We start from the raw sequence: 20374 nt of genomic DNA, 5'->3' as shown, positions 1-20374 counted from the left end.
TTAACCACACCTTTGTCTACCCCAGGTCTCATGCTATGTCCGAATGGGGCCTATGGTACATGCCCTTCTTTACTGTCATTTTTATAAGGATATTTGTTCTTGTATTATTTCTTGCTTTTTAGTCCATTTTCCAGGCCATGCAGATTTATTTTACCTTCAGTATTTACTGTCTGACCAGAATGATGTAATTTCCTTATATGTTGCAAGATTTTGATATATAGTCTGTAAAATTCATGAAGAGTTAGTTAATTCATCTTAGTTGTATTGTAGTTATTTGTTGCTATCCTACTGCTTATTGTTAATTTAAATGTTTGTTTAATGTTACTGAGTTTGATGGATTGAATATTAAGAGACAGGATTTCTTCGATTGCTCTTCATCCTTAAAGAAACAAACATGAAAAACTAAGAAAAAAGATAAGTTTTCTAAGCCTTAGAATTGTTTTTTAATTAAATTTCACCCACCTCAAAATACTGAACGAACAATCATTATATATGGGAGGTTGTTCCTCCTCCTCCTCCTGTTCTAAACCTTGTTGCACTAAAATGCCTATAGGGCTGGCTTTTCAGGGGCTGCTGGGGACTGCAGGATGGAGGAGGGTGCAGAAAAGTCCATTCCATGAATGGCACACTGCTTATGGTCTTCTGAATTCAAGCTACTGAACTAGATGCTAAGCAGCAATTGATGACGAATGCCTTTAGTGGTGGGCACTGCAAGGCAGAGGTGGCAATAGGGAGTGGATAAGTATCATACAGGCATACACGTTATATTGTGAGCCCTTTGGGGACAGTGATACATCTTGATTTATTTTTATTTCGCTATGTAAACTGCTTTGGGAACTTCTGTTAAAAAGTGGCATATAAATATTCATCATCGTTGTTGTCATCGTATGTGGCAGTGCCAAGTGCTGAACTGATCGTGACATCAGTGGCCTCTGTCAGGAATCACTGACCAGTCAGCAGGTGCACACTTATACCATGCAGAGGCGTAACGAGGAAAAATAGCGCCTAGGACAAGCACTGAAATTGTGCCCCTGTCCAAACAGGAATGATGGGACTTGTAGTCAACAATATCTGGAAATCCCTGTTAAAAGGAACACTGTACCATCTAGACATGGTTGTTGATCAAAACCTGAAAACAGGAGCCATCTCTGTAAAAGACTTAGAACAACAGTCGGGAGTTAAGCGAGGATTCCAAGTGTCATTTTCTCTGTCTCATCTCATTCTTTTTAAAAAACATGACTTTGTCCTAGAGGATCACCTGCCCAAATAGCCACTAGCAAAATAGGGGAAGAAGAAGGTGGTGGTGGTGGTGGGGTATCTATAAACCAGTGAATGATTCCTGCCAGCCTTTGTCTTATGATGACTGTTGGCTCATGATGGGGTATATGTGCATTCACCACACCAGTGCTTACTTTGACACCAAGAGGGAGGAGGATACATTAGTTTGCCACACTAGACAGAGGCATTTGCAACAGGAGCAGACAGCCAAGTTCTGCCAGGGCCAAAACCAGCCCCTGCCAGACTAAGAAATCATTGTAATTTGCCCCTTCCTGTCACAAGCAGTGTGCTGTTCTTTTATCATTGACTCTAACTCTCAAATATCCCAGTCATGGATGGAAAATTCAGGGTCAATTTACAAGAGACACATTTTCTACATGGAAATTTCTTCTGTGCAGGTGTTGTGCAGAAACCCATGTGTAGTGACCGCCAGGGGCATAGCAAGGTTGGAACGGGCCAAGATGAGATTTTAAAATGGGCCCCCAGCCCCTCAAAGTCCAGGGCCTCCACACACCCCAGGCCCCCAAGGATTTACATCTGATATTTCAAAATAAGTATGCTGCCTGGAAATACATTTCACTGAATACACACATGCACACTTCACAGTATATAGTGATATACATCGAGTACTATATATTTGTGCTACTTTTAATGCCTAGAACACACTAGCAACGCTAATTATTAAAATGGCCCCCTCGCTGCAGATTAGCAAAGGAGACTTTCAGCCATGCAGGGTGAGCCTATGTTTGTTTTCTCAGAATGCTGAACAAATTCAGTAAAGTTTGATTCCAGGAGGTTTTTCACAGGAGGCTTTTAAAGCGCTTTAATACACATCTCCTCTGGAATGGAGGTGCTGCATGCACATGTTGGCCGGATTTACCCTGAAGTCCCTGCAAGTTATTGGAGGGCAGTTCACACACAAGAAAAATAAAATAAAATAAAAGCACAACACATGCTTCACAGTTCTCACTCAGACCTTCTGGGTTGCAAAACAACTTGAACATAAGTGCATTTATAAATGAATGAAAGAATGAATGAATGAATAAATATTTGTTCCAGAAGTTTTTGTAATTTTCTGACATGAAACAAGCCACTTATAGGCCTTAGATAGTTTTTGTTTTTAAAGCCAGCACATTTTTCAGTCTGTTTTAAATTAAATATTCAGAGACTTCTCAGTCTCGCCCCACCACCCATATCAAAGCCCTATGGCAAGCAGATCCCTATATACGGGGGGGGGGGGGGACGGGGACCACAAAAAGGAATTCACAGCCTACCTTGCAAAAACTGTGCTGGATGGTCTGGTCTGCTGCAGGGAGCTCTGCCAGCCTCCTTCCTGGCTTGCTGGGGCCTGCTGAGTTCAGGCTTCAGGGAGGCCTACTCGGAGGCCTCTCTGGAAGCCCCGCCCACCCACTGATCAGCTGAGAGGCGGGGAGAGAAGAGCTCTACAGTTTGCAGGCTGCTCCGATCCTAGGCCGGAGCTGGAGGCAAGTGGCTGAGGGGCCCTGGGTCTGGGCAGGTGGCCAATGGGGTGGGGGTGGGGGTGGGAGGAACTGGCGTGGCGCCCCCACCTCAGTGGTGCCTAGGGCAGGTGCCCTGCCTGCCCCCCAGTTCCGCCTATGATCCCATGCTTGCTCAGCTACTCCTGCCTCTACTACCGCACAGCACCACTTGGTAGAAGCATTGAGCCCCGTGCTGCCTCACCTCCCAGACACTGCTGCCAACGCACATGTACTTTCCCTCTCCACTCCTGCTATACATCCAGTCCTTCTCAATCCCAACTTTAAGACCAAACGCCACCACTACCCCATACTTGGCCTGCTCAACTCCCATCCAATTCCTTAGTGAAAAGCTGCAGCAAAGGGCTCTCTTCTGACTTAGGGTTCAGGACAAATGTCCTAACTATCCAATGAATAGTATGGTTCCAATTTCAAGACAAGTTTGTCAATGTAAACTTTTGAGTATAAAGCAAAGGGTATGGGGCAGCCCTTTGGTGAACTGTATACCAGAGACCTGCCTGCAGTTATCTGAATCATTCAGCAGAATGCTTTGTTCTCTGCCAACATTAGCTCACAAGCCAGGTCCACACCAGTTCAACCATACTGACACCCACAGTGTGCATGTGCACTCTCTCTCTCTCTCTCTCTCTCTCTCTGCTGGAAACTTGCAAGATTAGCTCCTTTGCCAACACATTAAGCAACACTAACTATTACCTTGAATAATTAAACTAGCCAAAAGATGGCAAACTTAGAAATTACAACACAGAATAAGAAATCTTACTTCAACAAGAATAATAAATCTTTCATCAGCTATTATTAAAGACTAGTATTTTTAAGCCCGTTATAACAACGGGCGCTAGCCTTTTTACCCCCCTTTATGTGTTCTTTATCTTTTTTTCCTTTGTGTGTGTGTGTGTGTGTGTGTGTGTGTTTGTTTGTCTCTCCTGTCCCACCCTCCCTCCTGCCCCACACTCTGGCCTCTCTTCCTCCCCCTCCCACCCTGCTCACACCCTCCCCTTCCTGTCAGCCTCCTGCCCCAGTCCCTCCTGCCACCCTACTCCCTCTTGCCCTTCGCTTCCCCCTCCCCCTGCCTAACTCCCTCTTGCCCTTTCCCCTCCTCCTGCCCCACTCCCTCTTGCCCTCCCCCCTGACCCACTCCCTCTTGCTTCACTCCCTCTTGCCCTTCCTCTTCCCCCCTGCCCCACTCCCTCTTGCCCTCTCCCCTCCCCATGCCCCACTCCCTCTTGCCCCTCCACCCTGACCCACTCCCTCTTGGCCCTCCCTCTTCCCCCCTGCCCCACTCGTTCTTGCCCTCCTCCCTGCCCCATTCCCTCTTGCCCTCCCCCCTCCAACCCTCCCTCTTGCCCTCCCCCCTCCCCCACTTGCCCTTCCCCCTTCCCCCTCTCCCCTGCCCAGAAGAGTCTTGCGCTCCCCCCCCCAACCTGGCAACTTTACTCACTGTTTGGAACGCGACGGAGAAAGGAGCTCGCAAGCAGAGCTCATTTCTCGGGCAAGCCTCTTCCCGGACTGTTGCATTGGGTGTAAAGGACGCCCAGCGGCAGTCTGGGCAGTGTCTTTGCCGAGAGAGGAGCTCTTTTTGTGAGCTCCTTTTTCCTCGGTCGTCGGGGTTGGTTCTTCTTTGGGTAAGGAGGTCTCAGGCAGCTGGGTGGGCGGTTGGCGGCGGCGGCCGCAGAGGCATTTTCCTGGGCCATGTTGGCCCTTGTTCATGGGGGGGGTGCGGGGATGTCGGGCTGTAGTGTGGGGAAGTCGGGCCCCAAAGTTTTCCCCCTGGCCGGCTTTAGCGGCGACGCCAGGCCTCGGCGGCGGCTCCGCCACCACCTCGGCCGGCTTCCCCCACCGCCTCTTTCCCCTCCGCCTCTTTCCTATCTTTGCGGCGGCCGCTTCTGGCCCCGCCGTTTCCCTCGCCGCCTCTTCCCGGCTTCTTCTGAGCAGCCGCTTCTGCCCGCCCAAGATGTCCGCCGGGTACCGGCGAGCGTGTCTCCCTCGGTGGTATAAAAATTGAATAAATAAATAAATAAATAATAGGGCCTTTTGTATCCAAAACATGTGCTCTACCATTGAGCTACAGCCTCACCTCACCCCACCAAAAAAAAAGAAAAGGAAAGGAAAAAAGAATGGTTTCACATACCCATATGAACACATTAAAGTCACCTTATACTTAGTCAAACCCTTGGTCCATCTAGCTACAATGATGGAAGTGGCTCTCCAGGGTTCCAGAGAGGAGTCTTTCCCAGCCCTACCTGGAGAAGCCAGGGGCCGCGTCATACAAAGTATGTGCATGTTCACTAAGCTACTGATTGATTGATTAAGTGCCATCAAGTTGGTGTCAACTCTTAGTGACCACATAGATAGATTCCCTCCAGGATGATCTGTCTTCAACTTGGACTTTAAGGTCTCTCAGTGGTGCATTTATTGCTGTCGTAATTGAGTCCATCCACCTTGCTGCTGGTCATCCTCTTCTTCTCTTTCTTTCAACTTTCCCCAGTATTATGGACTTCTCAAGGGAGCTGGGTCTTCACACAATGAGTCCAGAGTATGATAGTTTGAGCCTGGTCATTTGTGCCTTGAGTGAAAATTCAGGATTGATTTGTTCTATGATCCATTTTTTTGTTTTCCTGGCTGTCCATGGCATCCTCAAAAGTCTTCTCCAGCACCAAAATTCAAAAGTGTCAAAACTTTTCTGTCTTGCTTCTTCTTCACTAAGCTATACTTCCTCCCTTTCATAGTCATTTTCACAGTGAAAAGTCCTTTATAAGCTTAACTTAAAAGTACCCTAGCTAACATCCTGATCAATGCAGCATGCATGCAGCAAAGGAAGTGTGGGTGCTCATGTGAGGAGCAGCTGTGTGACCATTAGGGACATATGGCCTAACCTCGTGCAAGCACCCATACTTCTTTAGTCTGGAATGCTTTAGTCTGCTATGCAGCAGCTGCACACATGTGCTGTGTTAGTCAGCATGACAGCCCCTGTTTTTTGATTTGTTACCTTTATATCCCATCTTTCTTCTTAAGGTAAACACAGATGAACATTAAAAGTGTGGTGAAAATGGTTTAAGCACATATTCTCTGGCTTTTAAAAAAAGAAGAAGCTTCTACATGCAGTAAATATGTGTTCTAACTCTTTTTGCCACATGTGTCTGTCTGTGATTATTCTTACTTAAGCACCATTTCCCTCTAACATTGATCACTGTGGGGTAGGTGCTTATTTTAGGGATTGCACAAAATGATTTTTGTGATTCGATTCAAATTTGATTCAATTCAAATTTGAATCAGCCTGATTTGATTCAAATTCGAATCTGCTGCCTTAGAATCAGTGTAGATTTGATTTGAATTTGAATAGATTCTATTTTGATTCTAATGGGCTAGAGGGCAGCAAACTGGGTTGGGTGGCAGGGTGCCATGGGGTGCTACCTACCACCCAAACTGCAAAGCGAATGAGCAAACAGTTGATATTTAAAGGAATGTTTAAGTTTTAAGTGATTTTGTATTTTTCTGCCATAGGATGGGGATTCAAAGCTTCCCTGTTATTTCCCATAGGTAGCACCTAGGTGCTTGAAAGTTGGTTGGGAGGGTATAGCCAAAAGCGGATTGGATGGTAGAGCACCATGGGTTCCAATTACCACCCAACCCAAAGGCAGTGGGGCACTCTGATGATTTTTAGGGAATTTTTATGTATTTTAGGATCTCTGGTGTTAACTAACGTTTTCTCATAATGAATCCCTATGAAGAAGCAATGTAATATCTGAGAATCTAGTGTGTTTAGACTCTCGAATGTCACATTACTTCTACATAGGGATTCATTATGAGAAAAAATAGTTAACACCAGAGAATCTAAAATACATAAAAATCCCCAAAATATTACTTGAGTACCCCACTGCCTTTCAGCTTCGTTGGTTGTTGGCACCCATACTGGCCTACCCCCATACCCACTCTGGAGTACCTAGGCACTACCCAAGGGGAATAATGGGGCAACTTCAAATCCCCATTATTCCCTAAGGCAGAAAAATACAAAATCATGTAGCATAGCAGTCCACCTCACTCCTTCAGCAGAAGCAGAAAGCAGCAGTTCTCTCTCCACGAGGCAGAAGGAAAAGGCTGCCTTAAGTATATTTGAAAGTCCCTCCATTTGCCTCCAATACTAACTTGTCCCTCCACACAACCAATTCTGGCACATTTACCCCTGGCAACACAGGATTTGCAGGATAACAAGCCAACCGAGATGCAAGGGGGATCAGCAGCCAATAATTATACACTGCAAAGAACCAACTCGAATGGCAGAGAAGCTCAGAGGAACAGGATGAAATGTTAATGACTAAGATAACTCGAATCTCAAAGTGATTTAAATTGAATATGGAGAGATTTGATTTGAGTTCCATTCTGGCCAGGGGCGTCAGGGCAGATTGGTTTCGAGGTCAAATCACTTGAATCAACCAGATTCAAGTCAAATTGATTTGACCTTGAAAGAATTTGCACATCCCTATTTATTCTCTGGTTCCTATACCACTTTTGTAGCAGACTGGTGGAGGGAACAGCAGGCCTTACAGCCCATTATGCTATGGAATGGGAAGTTGGCTCTTTTGACGTATCTCAGATGACATATTGACATATGGTTTCAAGTACTGAAATAAGAACTTGAGCTCTGCCTTTAAGCTTTTAGGGAAGAGCTCAAGTTCTTATTTCAATACCTGAAATTCAGCCCCTACCCACTCCCCAGCAGTTTTTGAAACACAACTATCAGATTTGTTTTTCTATTCTGATGAAGAAAAGAAATTATTCATATTTCTTTATTGACAACTTACCCTAGCCTGAAGACTTGGGGAAGGTAACAATCAAAACACACACACACCAAAAACCCATGAACATCCAAAATGCAATCAGACTGAAGTACCATCAAAAATATGACTGCCAACGATTTTAATACTAATGGCCTAAAAGCAGCCCAAATAGATTGGTCCTGCAAGGATTCTGGTTCAGAAAATGCATAGGCGTAGACTTTGGCATTTTTCTAAGGAAAGGTAGTTCCATAAGTGAGGACAACCACCAAGAATGTTGATTGGGCACCATCAGCTAATATCAGAGACTGTGGCTGCATCTGCAAATAATTCAGAACTGCATTATTTAGGCCAGTGGTTCCGTGGACTTTACATCCAAATGCGGGCAAATGAGGTTTTGTGCGGTGAAGAAACTGAGGGTTCAGATTTGGAACTCGAATTGTAACCCTTCGATTGTAGTGAATTTCATTGCCACAACCTGAGGTTCCACGCAGCCTTCTGTATGTCCAAATTTGGAACTGAAGGCTATGATCCTTGGAACTGGAGTTAAGGGAGGAAGCTCCTCCCTCAACTCTGGTGTGATTGGCTGTGCGGTTTGATTGTCCTTCCATCAAGAAAGAAGCCCACACAGCCAGCTCTCCCACCTCTCTGGGAGAGTGGGAGGTGGGGCGGAACCACAGGTCCATTGGACCCGCGGTTCCTCGTTACATGCGAATGCAGCCAAAGTGACATGTGTGACTAGCTAGGCACTGCAGTATTCCAATTACAGCTGAAACTTGTGTTGTTAGAGTAGAAATTCTCACTCAAATTTTCAAATTCCTATTTTGCTTGTGGAAGTCAGCACATCAAAATGCAGATTTTGAAAAACTGACAGATTCTCAATGTGTGCAAGATTGTATTTCAAGCCCTATTAACCATCAAAAGAGGTGACATAGTAGGAATGGACTCAGCTCGGGGACAGTCCAACATACTTGGGCTTTCATTTATATGCTTGATCATCTAAGAAATGTGGTTGCACAGCTGTAATCGCATTTCCTTCTGAATGTTCATGTAGAATCCAATGGAGCAATTTTCTCTGAGAAACATTTCTCCTGCATTAATAGCTGAAGACTGATCAAGTACTAAAGTGGGTTTTGAAGTTTTATCCCTTTACAATTTTCAGCAGAACAAATCACTTAGAAATTTCAAATTTCATTAATTAAATCTGTGAGCAAGGACAACCATACAATAGCTGGGGTTTAATGCAAGTCATACATCTCCTTCAGATTAAGGACAAAGCATAAGTAGTTCTGTAATTTTCTCCTGGATACTGAGTGGAAAATGGAACATGTGAAAGCAACAGATTTAATAAATAGTTCTGCAATGAGAACTGCCTGCAGCAATATCCAAATGGCACAAAATTCAGGAGATTTGTACTACCCTAATGCAACCTTGTACTCAGATCAAGAACCCAGGCTGGTACAGACAGGTATTTAAAATTTTCTTTCCATGGCTTGTGCTTGTTTCAGGCTTCAAGAGTAGCCCAAATCAAGAGTCTGATTCAAGGTAAGTCTGCCTTTCTTAAGACAATGGATAGGCTTAGTGGAAGAAGATAATAGCAATAGCAATAGCAATAGCACTTACATTTATATACCGCTCTATAGCTGGAGCTCTCTAAGCGGTTTACAATAATTTTAGCATATTGCCCCCAACATTCTGGGTACTCATTTTACCGACCTCGGAAGGATGGAAGGCTGAGTCAACCTTGAGCCCATGGTCAGGATCGAACTTGTAACCTTCTGGTTACAGGGCGGCAGTTTTACCACTGCGCCACCAGGGGCTCATAAAACATATTGAGATTATTCACACAATCAAAAACTGTATTTTACTTGGGTTTGGGCGCTGTGTGCACTCCCAATTTTCGGTTCTGTGGAAGCAAGGTAGGAGATGACACATGAGTAGACCCCCTACTGGGAAGCTGCAGCCAGCCTCCTGGGCTCGGAAGTCTCTCCAGGATGCCCTGTGTACTTGCACGGGGCGTCCTGGGACTTCTGGGGGCCAGGCGGCCCCTGATCCCTGCAGCCCCCGCTGGCTCCGTGACAGAGCTGGCAGTCATGTGGGCGGCCAATCCGCCCACCCCAGGGCTGTTCTTTGATCGTCTGCAGGGAGAGCGGGCTAAGCCTGCTCTCCCTGCACACCCAGCAGCAGCTCTTCTCATGGATCACGAGAAGAGCTTCTGTGCCTCTCCCTGTTTGCTACTGTGTTTTCAGAAAAAGTAGCTTAAAACCAGCATTTTAAAAATCCGGGAGCACCCCTGCTAACTTGGCAAAGAGGCACCTTTTAACGTGGTGGTTCTCTTTATTTAGGGGAGAGTAACTGGCCCTATCCACCCCCAGCACAGTACCTCGAGTGACTGTTGCTGGCGTCTGTCTTGTGTTTCTTTTTAGACGGTGAGCCCTTTGGGGACAGGGATCCATCTTATTTATTTGTTGTTTCTCTGTGTAAACTGCCCTGAGCCATTTTTGGAAGGGCGGTATAGAAATCAATCAAATAAATAAAATAAAATAATAAGCTAGAATTCACATCACAGGCCTGATTTGTGTGTGGAGTGGGTCCAAGAATCTCAAAGGGACGCCGGGGTAAGTTTGGCTGGTGTGTGAACACACACACTCTCCTCTGAAGTAGATTCAGGGGTGAAACCCTGTCTGTAAAGCCTCCAGGTGGGAACAGGATGTCACAGAACATAGGAAAGTGTAATGGGGAAGGGCTGTAGACCTTAGACCCTGTGAGTCTGGACCTCAGATCAATAATGCCCCAGCTACCTGAACCATGCTACTAATATGACTAGTATTATTTATACACCACTTTTCAACAAAAATGTTCTCAGTGGTTTTAATAGAAAAAGGGTAGTTTTTCTATTTTCCCTGTTCTCCAAAGGCTCACAGTCAAAAAGAAACAAGGAAGACAGCAGCCACTGCAGGAATGCTGTCCTGAAATTTGTTAGGACCAGTTACTCTCCTCCTGCTGAATATTAAGAGAATCACCACTTTGAAAAGTGCCTCTTTGCCAAGCGAGCAGGAGACAGAGAAGATTTCTAAGGCAGAAGATGAAGGACGAGATGCGTGGGAAAGAAGTTCTGGTGCAGTACATTCCGAATCAAGAAAAATGTCAAGGTTGTACATTCATAAATCTAACGTAATCTTGTCTCCAACAAGCAAACCAAAGTCACATCATGGCAGGAAAATTCAGATTTGTGGGAGTCATAGCCATGCTGCCATGGTTACCCAACAACCTTCCAGAACTGGTGATGTCATAAACTGGTGATGCCTGGGAAGAGTTCAGTTTGCTACTGCGATACGGGCCACACTAGATGGTCAACAATGTCAGTGGTCAACAAAATTGTTTTCTGTGAGAGTGTAGAAGCCAAATACTGGCAAAGATTCAGTGCATTTCCATTCTAACACTCAACATTTGCTTTGCTTTTATTTATTTATATCCTACCCTTTATTTTGAGACCATGAATGAAGACGGGGTTCTAAGTGGTAGAGACAATGAAGAAGAAGGGACAGCTACTGATGAAGAACACTCTCCGGGGTGTTTCCATGCTTCAGCTTTGTGTTGCTGCATCTCTAGAAGGTACGGGTGATTGTCCTCTCACATAGTGGCTAAACAGTCCCACAAATACTGAGGACCATATTTAGGAGTAGCTCTCCTCAGGAAACAGAACCAAAGGATGATTATGGAGGAGAGAAAGGAACTTAGCTTGAGACACTCACATTCCACCCACTTTGTAAAGCAGTCACAAACTTATAATGGGCCACACTGACTGAGATCACTGCTAGATGGTTAAGGCTACACACGATCTTAGCCAAAAGGCTGAGAAGTGATGGTTTGGCAAAGAGGCACCTTTTAATGTGGTGATTCTCTTTATTTAGCAGAGGGAGAGTAACTGGTCCTATCCACCCCCAGCACAGGACCTCCAATGACTGTTGCTGGTGTCTATCTGATGTTTCTTTTTAGATTGTAAGCCCTTTGGGGACAGGTATCCAACTTATTTATTATTATTTCTCTGTGTAAATCACCCTGAGCCATTTTTGGAAGGGCAGTATAGAAACTGAATAAATAATAATAATAATAATAATAATAATAATAATGCATTAGGATACAAGGCTGAGAGAAAGGACTGTTTCTAATAGCCCGCGCACACGCACACACCTAATTCCTGCCTTATATCTCTGCAGGAGGATATACTTACCAGGAAGGAGACCCAGGGACAGAAAGAAGAGAAACTGGAAAAAAAAGGATGCTGGAGAGCCATGCCTTAATGAAATAATGCTTGAGGAGGGACCTCAGAACATGGGGCAACCCTACTGGAGGACAATATCTGAGGGTGAACTGGAGATTGCACAAGCAGAGGCCAAACTAGCTCTTCCATCATGTAGCCAACCCTATGACACAAAAACTCCAGATCAGCACCTACTGGTGCCGATGCATGCTTTCAAACTGGAAGAAAGGCAGAAAGAATGTGAAGGGAGAAATAATACAAAGACACAAGGCAAGGCACAGCAGCAAAAAGAAGGATTAGACAGCCTGAGTGTATTATCTTTGGAAGCAGAAAAGAAAAACTTAGTGGCGGCTGTATCAGAGGGTGTGCCCTTAGAAGAGGGGAAGGAGTCTTTAGCTATGCCAGCCAAAAAACCCAGGCAATCTGAAAGACCTGAATTGCAGAGGGCTTTGCTACAGGGAGCAGCCTATGAAAAGGAGCAACAAGAAGGAGGAGAGAATGAAACTGTGACATTGGAGAGTGTGCCTTGTAAGAAGGAGCTGAAGCAGCACCACCATAACGCACTATTCCAGGAGCGACAACAGTCTACAGATCTAGAGCAATTTAACAGCACACCGATTGCCAATGAAAAGAAGTCACAAGGAGGACAGAATGACATTAGTACTGATTCTGAGGGTGTCACATCCTTGCAGGAACTGCCCAACCAGCCAGGCATACCATGCAATGAAGAACATCAGCTTTTGGAGCAACAACCATTTATGGGCATTACCCATAAAGTGGAGAAACAAGTGATGTGTGGAGAGATGAATTCTGTCTCTAAAGGAGATGCCCACAGTGAAAACCAAGATTACCAAGACTTGTTCCACCAGGAGGTGCAGCAGCTGGTAGAACTAAAATGTCCAGACATTTTGCCCACTATGGGCACAGAGGAGAAACAAGAAGAGCAAGGGATGCTCCATCATGTGGACCTAGTAACAGAAACCTCCCCTAAAGAGATGGGGAATGATTGTCAACATTTGCTTGAACAGGGACACCAGATCCCTGTTATACCACAAGCGATAAGCTTTTCATTCCAGGGCACAACCTACAGGAAGAAACAGGAAGAAGAACAAGACACCAGAAGCTTCCCATCAGATAATGTTTTCAGCAAAACAGAAGACAATCAATACGATTCCCACCAGGTGGCTTTCCAAGCAGTTGCCCCAAAAAACATAACCACATTGTCCCTTGGTACAACGTTTACCATAAATCCTCAAAAACTGGCTCATATGAATTATGCACCCGAGGATGCTGTCGTCTACATTACAGAGCAGAAGCACCTGGAGACACAGAAACTTCTTTTACTAGAACAAATTAGCACACAACACCACAGTATAACAGATGAAAAAGAGCAGCAAGGAGGACTGGATCATGCACATTTTGGATCTAAGGAAATTGCCTGTATTGAAGAACAGGAGTACCAAGAGCCTGTTGTATTCGAAGACATTAGCATGCTGACTGATAATATAAGCTACGAGAAAGAACAGCAAAGAAAATTGGACTGTGGAGATACTGGGCCCGAGGGCATTTGTGACAAGGATGACGAGGATCACCAGGCTGCTCTTTACTTGGAAATGCAACAGCCTTTAGTACTTGCAAAGCTCAGCTCTTTGTCTTTGAATGAAAATTCTGAAATAGAACAGTGTGTAAGCAAAGACAACACAGACATTGGTGGCCTAGAAAGACACTCTCTGAAGGAACAGCATGTGGGATGGGATGGCCAGAGCAGATTGCTCAGTTTAATGCCCTCTAAAGAGGAAGCAGCAACCCAGGAAGTGCAACAGCCCCCTGCATCCCCACAGATGAGATGCATCGCAGAAGGCCAGCAACTGGAGGCATGGCACTGCCAGAAGGCGACTTCCTTACCACATGAGGAGCAGCAGCAGCAGCAGCAAAGGGAACCATTGAACCTGGGCATGACCTGTGAGGAACACCAGAAGAAGGAAAAACAGGGTCTGTCAAGCACCACATTCCCTTGTAACGTTACGGAGGGCGAGGGCCATGTGTAAGGTGGAGCTTTTCTCCACTTGAGGCAAAATCATGTTCACCAACAGTCAGAATTGCTACTTGCTCTGTCTCAGAAACTTTCTGCTGAAATATGAAAGCTTAAAAGAGATACTATTGGGTTTTTAAAAAATTTTGTGCAAAGGTACAGTATATATGTAGACAAAGACAAAAAGTAAACAAAACTGGAAATAATTGTTCCATTATGGCCAGTTGCTGAGCCTATTTGTTTCATAGTATAGGCTGCTAAAGCAGTACAAGGAAAATGTTAAGAGGACATGGGAGAGGAAGGGGTTATCCAGGGCACTCTGATTACTAGAAAAATCTAAACATGGTACATGCACATCTCTCTTTAGAAACAGGGAACGCAAGAGCCCTATTCAGACATTACAAGCAGGAGCCTTTATTCGCATACAGCTCAGAAAGCATATTGAAATTCCCACACAGCGTGTCATTTTGTCATCTCTCCGGGCTGGTCAGTCAGGGCTACAGTATTGGTCTGAAGAGGTGGATGCTGTAAGTGTGATGGGAGGTGCTTCCGTGACTGGCAGGCTCAGGTGCCCAAGCCTGCCAATCACAGAAGCGCCTGCCGTCACGCGGACAGTGTTAGCCTCTTCAGACACTGGCTGTATCTGTGACTGACCCACTGGGGCAGGTGTGTGAAGGATGTGCTGGGCAGGACCTTCGGCACACTTTCAAAGGCTGCATGCAAGCACAGCCTCCTGCTTATAATGTCTGAATAGGGCTAATGTGCACCTCCCAAATAGTTAAGGCAAGTACACACCGGTGAAAAATTATTTTTAAATCAAAGATGGCTAAAGACACATTGAGGTTATTCTCACCAGCAGCCCAACCCAGGCTAAGACAGCCCAGGCTGAGTTAGGCTGCTTGTCTGGTGTGCTGGGATCACTCCTGATCCTGGGAATCCCACCCTGCCTAACCCTACTTTGAACCCCAGCCTTTAGCCGGGGTTAAGAACACGATCGCACCCTTAACCCCAGCACCGGGGTCGTGTCTATGCTCAGAATCCATGCAGCCCATACATACATCGAGCTGGAAGGCAAGAGTGCTTGGCTGAGGGAGGATCCATTGAGAGATACCAGATAACTCCCTCCTCCAGCTCCCTGCTCTGCTGCTTGCCGCGGCCAGCAGCAGAGCAAACCGGGGATGGAGAATATGTGTGGGGAGGCAGGCAGGAGCCTGCCTCCCCACCAGCCTTCCCTGCCTGCCAGCCCATATGGTCATGTGCACAACCTCACTGATTGGTAGAAAAGCCTAAGGCCATGTGTGTGCGCATGTGTGGGTTTGTGTGTGCGCGCATGTGTGAGAGGGAGGGAGGGAGAGAGAGATTTACACCTCCATTCTGCAAATGGTGGGCCTGAGAGTAAAATCCAAATGCTTAACGTACTTCCACATCACCAACAAGTCAGAAAGTTGCCACACACATACACACCGTGATCACCAGAAAGGTCTGGTGATAATTAATAATTTTCTTTCCCACCATTCTGTTATTACTTGTTAGCCACATAGGGGAAAACATCCAGGCCTTTAGGTTTCCCCACTGAGGGTAACGATAGCGCGGAGGTGCGGAGAGTTCTTGAATTGGGGCCACACCATGGGGAAGGAAGGGTTAGACAAAGATGAAAATTACGGAGAGAGCATGGATATCTCATGTAACTTTTCATGTAACGGGAAACCACATGAGGGACTCAATGTTGAGCTGTAGGAGTTCTGTTGCCCTTTGACACATTTAAATCAGCCTTGGGAAAATTTCCGCCAGGGGCCAGAAATATGTATTTGTGCTTACAAAGCATAAGCTGAATTTATGAGGATATCATTGTCCATTGGCAGGCGTGTGCTGCTCCTCTGGAGGGGCTGGTAACCTCTACTATGGGTCTCAGAGTTGCAGGGGGAATTATTTTCCTCAGTTCCTCCTCCTGTTGGCCTTCTCTTCAGCTGACCTGACCTCTCTCTCGAGGACCCAGGCCCTCCGTCCAGCCAGTCCAACTCATCCTTGCCCCCCACTGGACTATAGAAGGCTGAGCAATCCCCTTCAAACTCCCTGCTTTGGTTCCCCTCCCTTCCTCTTCTGTTGCCATTGCTCCACCTGGCCCACCCTTTCCATGCCTGCACTTGGGTTCAGTCCTTGCTCTGTTTCCACTCAGAGTGGGAGCCCCACTATGTTAGGTGATGGGCATGGAGCAGCCAGCTTCTCATCCACAGGGCTGAAGTTCCAGGAGGAATTCCACACTTACCGATGTCTTCAGGTAAGGGTGGTGCAGGGTCCTGACAACAACAACCTAATATTTAATTCTTATATCAACCTGGGTCTGCAGCAGGAGCTCTAAAAGGTTATTATTGCAAACATTCCCAAGTCAGACAAATAGAACTTCCTCTGGCAGAGCAACACAAAGGCAACTCATCTGGAAGAGCTCATTTGTGTCCTAGGCATGGGGCCAGGCCGAGCCACCGAACAAGAGGAATGAGTACATTTTAAGGGTCACAGGGATCTGCCCAGCAGAAAGCACTCAGCTATGAGCCAGAGGAGACAAAGGAGGCTGATGACACATGAAGCTGAGCAGAACAGAGAGCGTGAGAAGGGATGGGAGGAGAGAGATGGGAGGAGGTATAATCAGGGGAGAGAGGTGCAGAACTTTAGAATTAAGATTGAGGCTGATGTGGAAATTGACAGGAAGTGGCAGCAGGCCAAAATTAATAGAATCAGAGTTACAAATCGCCTCCATCTTGGGAGTGTTCATATCTGTCAGGTGCTACAGCTTTCTGTGAGGGAGGGAGGGAGGGAGGGAGAGAGAGAGAGAGAGAGAAAGAAAGAAAGAAAGAAAGAAAGAAAGAAAGAAAGAAAGAAAGAAAGAAACAGTTTGAAGCAAATGATGTGGAAGTGATGTGACCAACTCTGTGTTTGTAGATTTAAAGCTTGTAGGGGTGGTCATTTGCGTGCTCAGCGTGTTGCTGACCATGCTACAAATGGCCTCCGTGCATGCATGGAGGCCAGATTTTGCCACTGCAAGGATGGGGAGAGTACCGCAGACCTGCCTCCTATTTGACTTTTAAAGGTACCTCTCACTTGCCGTTCCCCCTCTGCCCCTTACAAAACCTTTTTTTAACTTCAGAAGCAAAGAAAAATCTTCACTGGATTCCCCTTTACAGCCTCTCAAACCAGCAAACCAGACCTTGGATGAATTGGGCTTGGTCCAGTTCGATCATGGACCGGACCCCTTTCACAAGGGCTGGTCTGGTCCACAATCGAATTGGTTGAACTGGCCTGGTTTGTGGTGGACTGGTTTGATCATGGACCAGTTCAGCACACCCCTATAAGCTTGGCCTCTTCATCAGATCTGGTCCACTATCAGCATGATTATGTGGGTAGTGCAAAGTGTGTCCTATTTGATTCAGGGGGGCCTTGGTAATTCAGAGAGGGACCCCTGTTCAGACTTGTTGGGGGTCCCATTTTTGCTTCAGGCTGAACCCGGCAATCCTCTGAAGATTTGCTTTGGTGTTCGCCCCCCTTCCTATCCCTAAAAGGACTTACAGGACTAGGGGATTTGAGACAGGGCACTTTCCTGTATCTTTGCTCCTCATGGTGAGGGAGCAGACAGCATCTTCTGTGACTAGCATTTTAAAATGATTTTTTTCTTTATTTCCCCTAGAGTCCTAGGCATGGAGCAGGTGCTCATGAGAATTTTAGTCTTTTCTGAGACTGTAAACTATTGCTGCTTCATTCCAGTTTGCATGGTTTCAGCCCCAACCAGATGGTAGGGATGTGCAGGCAAGCTCATTTCAACCTGAGATCGATATCAAGCTGGTTCAATTCAAACAGTCTGAGTTCGAATGGGACTGGCCCCCAAAAGGTGGGGGTGGGTTGCCAGTCCGAATTTGAAGCAGACTGCCAGTCTAAATTTGAAGCAGACTGTCCCCACCCCCTGGTTTGAAGTTCAGGCTAATGGACCTGCTTGTGGGGTATACTCCGAGCAGTAAAGGGTATCCTGTAGCCCGGCCTGGACTGTCATTTGGGAGGATGGCAGGGGGTTTGGAGGAGCTCCTGCCGCCGCCTCTGATGTCTCCATCCCTGCTGCCTCCGCCATCTCTGCTGCCTTAATTTTAAAGGTAAATACTACTTTACACCACCACCAGGGAATTCCCTTTACTTGTAAAGGGGAATCATCGCTGGATCCCCCTTTACAAGTATACCCCCTGAGTCAGCTAAACTGGCTCAGTGGTTGAACTGGACTGGACCTGATTCAGACGACCCCGAGCCCAGACCAGGATGGGTCGGCTTGAATCCGGTCCAGATTCAAACCAGCAAATCTGGTTCCATGCACATTGCTACCAGATGACACTTCAGTTTGGATCAAAGAAAGCCAAAGCAGACCGAAACAGGTCAAAGTCAAATATGCCCCTTAAGCTTTGTCCAGTGTTAATGACTATACAACAGAAAACGCTCCAGGTATATATTTTATAGAGAATTATTTATTACAAGCACAGGGCATTCCCTAGTGTACAGAATAAGGGGGGAGCCCAAGTTGGAACTCAGATTCAAAAGCACACTGGAGTTACTGTTGGGATTTTGCCATAGACATTGTCTTAGTTCATTGTGTGGGGCATGCTTATCTGTGCTTGAATGTGTCTGTGTACGGGCTTGGAGGTGTTTGTCTCCTCCTCACTTGCTGTCCTTCAATTCAAACTGACAGGTTCTCTGTCTCTCTGCATAAAAGACTGTTCCTCTCTTTATTATTTTAATTAGATTTATGGTTTTACATTTTTAATGTTGGTTTTAAATGATTTTAATGTTAATGATTTTAATGTTTAAATGATTTGAATTGTTTAATTGATTTAGTTTTGATTTTAATTGTTAATTGATTTTAATTGTTTTTATTTTAATGTAAACCACCCTGAGCCATATTTGGGTGGAATATCAAATAAATAAATAGATAGATTAGATAGATAGATAGATAGATAGATAGATAAAATATTCTTAGCCTGTTTTAGTTAGTAATTAATATAAAACTCTTGTTTCCCAGTTAAAGTTGTTTCCTGGACAATTACTTATAGAGGATAAGTAATTTCTCTGAAACACTGGTTTACACAATTAAAATATTAGCTAAAATATAAAAATGGTTTGTGTATATTACTTATAGAGGATAAGTAATTTCTCTGAAACACTGGTTTATGGGCCCAGTTATGAAGCAATAAGTTATGAGCTAACAAAAAGTTTATAGGCAAGAAAGCTAGACAAGATTACTTTTGTATCTGTGGGGAAGCATCTATTGAACTGCTCAATGAAACAAACTACAGAAAGTGGTCCTTCAGATTGAAGAGGTAAGATCCATCTCCAGTTGCCGCCAGCTCTGCTGGTGGCCACACGGGACGGGCTTTCTCAGTTGCTGCCCCAAGACTGTGGAATGCGCTGAGATACGATACTGAGATACAATCCTCCCCATCTCTGACAATTTTTAGAAAACATTTGAAAACCCACCTCTTCACCCAAGCTTTTTCAGCTCTTTAACATTTTAAGGTTTTAATTTGTAGGTGATCTTTAAATAGTTAAATTGTTTTTGTATATATATTAGCCTGTTTTATGCTATTGTTAACCACCCAGAAACGTATGTTTGGGTGGTGTACAAATTTGATTTAAATAAATAAATAAATAAATAAATAAATAAATAAATATGTTGCTGAATAGTCTTGGACTATCTTATGCTCTGGAGAAATCAATAACAGCCGGCGTGGGCAAAGCCGGGGGTGGTGGTGAGAGGCACCATTAAGCATAAATTAGCAGGTGTTAACCTCCACTCCAGCCTCACCTGCAGACTGCTTCGAGCAGCAGTGAGCCACCCAGCATTCCCTGTGGTGGGGATCAGCTACACCACTAATCTGGCTTCCGCTGAGCCAATTCCCCGCTGGCAGCTAGGTGAGTGGCGGACCTGATCCCCCACCACAGAGAGTGCTGGGCGGCACATAGCTGCTCGGAGCAGCTTGCAGGTGTGGCCAGAGTAGAGGTAAGCACCTTCTAATTTATGCTTAAAGGTGCCTCTCACCCAGTGTTCCCTCTAACAGGGATTACCAAATGATATTGACTACAACTTCCATAATCCCCAAGCAAAAACCATTGCAGCTGGGGATTCTGGGGATTATTTATTTATTTATTTATTTATTTATTTATAATATTTATACCCCACCCCTCCAACATACTGCTGCTCAGGGCAGCTCACAACAATAAAATAGACACAGGACACAATAAAAGATTGTAGTCAACAACTTCTGGAATCCCTATTAGAAGGAACACTACTCTCACCACCACCACCCTGGCAGCACCTGCATCAGCAACCCGTGGAAGGAGCAGAGCTCAACAGAGAATGAAAAGAAACTACAAGAATGGGATTCTGCAAACAAGCAAGCCATGGGACACATATCTCTGACTGTAAGCAATCAGTTAATCTATCATATAGAAGATAAAAATACAGTGCTGTGAGATGTGGGAA

The 20374-nt window shown here is 45.4% G+C and overlaps 2 protein-coding genes across 13 annotated transcripts in view; one reads left to right on the top strand and one right to left on the bottom strand.

The window, feature by feature from the left end:
* SOX2 (SRY-box transcription factor 2) overlaps window positions 1–20374 on the bottom strand; it is a 724618-nt gene that overhangs the window by 178688 nt on the left and 525556 nt on the right. Inside the window, exon 1 of one of the 11 annotated variants that reach the window (XR_008318945.1) lies at window positions 2553–2645. The exons of 9 other annotated variants lie outside the window; for them this stretch is intronic. The gene's annotated coding sequence lies outside the window, so the exon portion shown is untranslated. Of the gene's footprint in view, window positions 1–2552; window positions 2646–20374 lie in introns of those variants that run through there. One more of the 11 variants, XR_008318944.1, reaches the window with a different exon arrangement.
* LOC128349717 (uncharacterized) lies at window positions 2706–14080 on the top strand. 2 transcript variants are annotated; one of them, XM_053306511.1, is made up of 4 exons: window positions 2706–2762; window positions 9076–9112; window positions 11061–11182; window positions 11788–14080. In XM_053306511.1, exons 3-4 carry the CDS (start codon window positions 11064–11066, stop codon window positions 13877–13879), a joined length of 2211 nt encoding a protein of 736 aa, XP_053162486.1. In that variant the 5' UTR covers window positions 2706–2762; window positions 9076–9112; window positions 11061–11063; the 3' UTR covers window positions 13880–14080. The 2 variants fall into 2 exon arrangements, with proteins under 2 accessions (XP_053162486.1, XP_053162485.1); XM_053306510.1 differs by lacking the exons at window positions 2706–2762; window positions 9076–9112 and having other exon boundaries at window positions 9715–11182.

Source organism: Hemicordylus capensis, chromosome 3 (genome assembly GCF_027244095.1).
Source record: "Hemicordylus capensis ecotype Gifberg chromosome 3, rHemCap1.1.pri, whole genome shotgun sequence".
Lineage (NCBI taxonomy): Eukaryota > Metazoa > Chordata > Lepidosauria > Squamata > Cordylidae > Hemicordylus > Hemicordylus capensis.
This window is presented reverse-complemented; position numbering and strand designations above follow the sequence as displayed.